Genomic DNA, 2,920 nt, shown 5'->3' with positions numbered 1-2,920 from the left:
CTGAATGTGATGAACTCACGAAGTTTGAACCGAGTTATGGGGCGACTTTTAAGTAAGCAACACATGATGAAGATCTATATATATATATGCCTTTCTGAGCTACAAAAGAACAAAACTAGTAAATGGTACGTTTGCAATGATTGGTCCCTGGTTTGTTTTTTCTTCCATAACTTGAAAGAGATACACCTTGGTATATTAAACAACACTTATGTCACTTTCCTTTTCCTTTATGAAAATTACGAGCCAGTAAAAATTCAACGCAAACCCAATAATATGTACTCACGACTTAATCATCAAATTAAAAGATATGGTTTCAAAATATATATATTATAATCAATAAAGGTGATAGAATAATAATGTACAAATCATTCCTAGGCCAAAAAAACTGCAGCATTTCTGCAATGCTGTCCAACTTCTCTGTCTATATTTAATTTATTGATCCTAATATACGGAACTTTGTCAGTTTTTCTAGTTGATCATCCCTAGACTCAGTTGTGTATTGGAGGCTTTCTCTTTGCTGGAGAATAGTCCATCTCAGTTATCTCTACAAGGTCATGGTAGTGTTCCTCAGGAACATCTTTGTGCTTTGAAGTGCTCAATGTGTTCACATTTCTAGCATTGCGATTTACCGAGGGTTCACCCTTGAACTCCTCCTTCTTCACATTCTGTCCATAGAATAAATACATATTATATCAAAAGAGGAAAAAAAAATCCAAAGTTTACTTTTAAGTTGAGACGTACAATAGAATATATATATATATATATATATATATATATATATATATATATATTTTTTTTTTTTTTTTTTTTCTATCTCTCAACCAACCTTTGAGAGCGGTAGAGTTGCAGAAATGGAGGTAGTAACGAGTTTCCTATTCTTTATCTTTCCTGCAGCAACATAAGATCATTCAAGACGTTTAATACTATGATTTATACATATAAAAAGAGGGTTTGTACTCATCAAGTTTGTTTGATGATGCTTGTATGTAATTGAATATATTTTGCCATGTTTTAATTAAACATAAAACAAAATGAACAAGAATGAAGTTTAGCATTTTTATGCATAGCAACAAAATTTGAAGCCATGAGGAGTTTATGGGACAACTTGCACTAAGTAATACTCGGTCAACTGTGTAATTGTGAATCATGTTTCTATTATGAGGAGAAACAAAGGAAAAGATGAACTAATTAGCTTAAAAACTAATGGTGTCTAGGCCTATGTCGTCTAGGTCCATAGTAATCTTCATGAATGTTTGGTAACTGGTTGTGTGATTTTCTGGATACTTTAGAGGCTCTTTTCTTCTGGCTACCTGTGCATTCGTTGCCTTTGCAGGGAACAGTTTCTTCAGCTTCATTGTTACTTCTTTCCAACAAAGTACTTTCTCCTTCCTGTAAAATGAACTTCTTACATTATATCCATAGACATGAAAGCATGAATGGAGGATGAAGTTTGTTAAACAAATGAATGAATAAAACTACAAAGTAATGATCACCTACATGTTGTTTCTGTTGCTGAACTTCTAAAGAAACTTTTCCCAAACGAATCCCTACACCAAATAAGGAAAGATTAGAGATCCAAAAACAAAGCCTAATTGACTGAAATGCTGTTGGACATATTACTTTAAATATACCTTGAGATTTTGCAAGGAGGAGTGACAAAATCAGAAGAGAGACCACAAAAGAAGGCTTCATTTTGAAGAAAAATCTCGGGAAAGAAATGAGCAGTGTGAATCCTTAAACAACGAGGGTAGAGTTTTCTTTAGTTTTTTTCCTAGAAGAAGATCTTAACTGAGTAATAAATTGTAAATGGTGAGTGGTTGAAGGGATGAAGAATAGATTGAGGGAAGCTTGTTATATATATAGTGGCGTGTAGGGGCCCACATCGAAGTTCAACTTAATTAATAGTTTTCTACTTCCCTTTTTATTGGTTGCCTTCTGGCACCCTTCAAAGTGCCACCCTATATCAAAGGAAATTGCTAATCATTTGAATCACCAATCATTTAAGCCATAGTTTAGGTCTTAAAAAGGTTTTGAAGTTAAATGCTACAAAATATAAAGCAACAAAGGAGATAATAATGGTTATTGGTTAGGCACTAAAATATTCACTGCATCAAACAACAAAAGGTACAGATCTTATGAAGATAAAAAATAGTAAGTCTATGATAGGCAGATGAAATGTGAAACCTCCATTTACTTTGGGGAATGCTACAGTAAAAGAATACACGAGCCCTATAATAATGTCGTATACAAGTTTTCCTGCTTGTACTATTCTTTTTCTCGTCTCTACAATGTTTGCAAATTTCCATGATGCCAGACTTGTGTTCTGTCTCGTTCACTTCTGTGCAACAAGAGTACAAGACCATGTTTTTTCAATGTTCATTTCGTCGCCTTTTGGATACTGTCTTTTCTAGTAGACTACCTGATCGATGATATATATGCTGATTTCCAAGCTTGATAGCATAGCCTCCGTCTCTCATCACCAAAAGTTTTTTACTTCTTTTAGCTAGCTAGGTAGGAAGAAGACTCCAATTTTAGTTTAGTCATCTTATATATCCTAGCTATACATATAAAAGCTCGATGAAGACTTAATTATTTGTTCACCACATATATATTTAAGATGAAGACTAATTTATTCACCACAATAGATCAAAATTTATAGTTAACTAATCAGTAGTTTGAAGATAATTTGGTTAAGTCAGTTGGATGAACTCTAGTTTGTTTGTCATACCACTTGTCAGACCAAGTATTTATTATTAGACCAAACCGAAACATATTAAATGCCGAGCAACATTGGATTCAATTACTCAGATCTTATCGGTATTGGTTGACATCTGATCCAACAATTGTTATGAATCAAAATTGAAACATGCTGTTTGAAATTTAATTAGCCTATAAAAACTAAAGCTGATGTTAGTATTTG

At 33.2% G+C, this 2,920-nt stretch overlaps 1 protein-coding gene across 1 annotated transcript; it reads right to left on the bottom strand.

Moving 5' to 3' along the window:
- Positions 1–286: 286 nt before the first annotated feature.
- LOC109807534 (uncharacterized) lies at positions 287–1,872 on the bottom strand. The gene is made up of 5 exons (XM_020370075.3): positions 1,632–1,872; positions 1,498–1,547; positions 1,311–1,389; positions 827–888; positions 287–665 (listed from the first exon to the last, which is right to left on the bottom strand). The coding sequence occupies exons 1-5, from the start codon at positions 1,690–1,692 to the stop codon at positions 489–491; spliced, it is 429 nt and encodes a 142-aa protein (XP_020225664.1). The 5' UTR covers positions 1,693–1,872; the 3' UTR covers positions 287–488.
- Positions 1,873–2,920: the final 1,048 nt, after the last annotated feature.

Source organism: Cajanus cajan, chromosome 5 (genome assembly GCF_000230855.2).
Source record: "Cajanus cajan strain Asha chromosome 5, NIPB_CcT2T_4, whole genome shotgun sequence".
NCBI lineage: Eukaryota > Viridiplantae > Streptophyta > Magnoliopsida > Fabales > Fabaceae > Cajanus > Cajanus cajan.
This window is presented reverse-complemented; position numbering and strand designations above follow the sequence as displayed.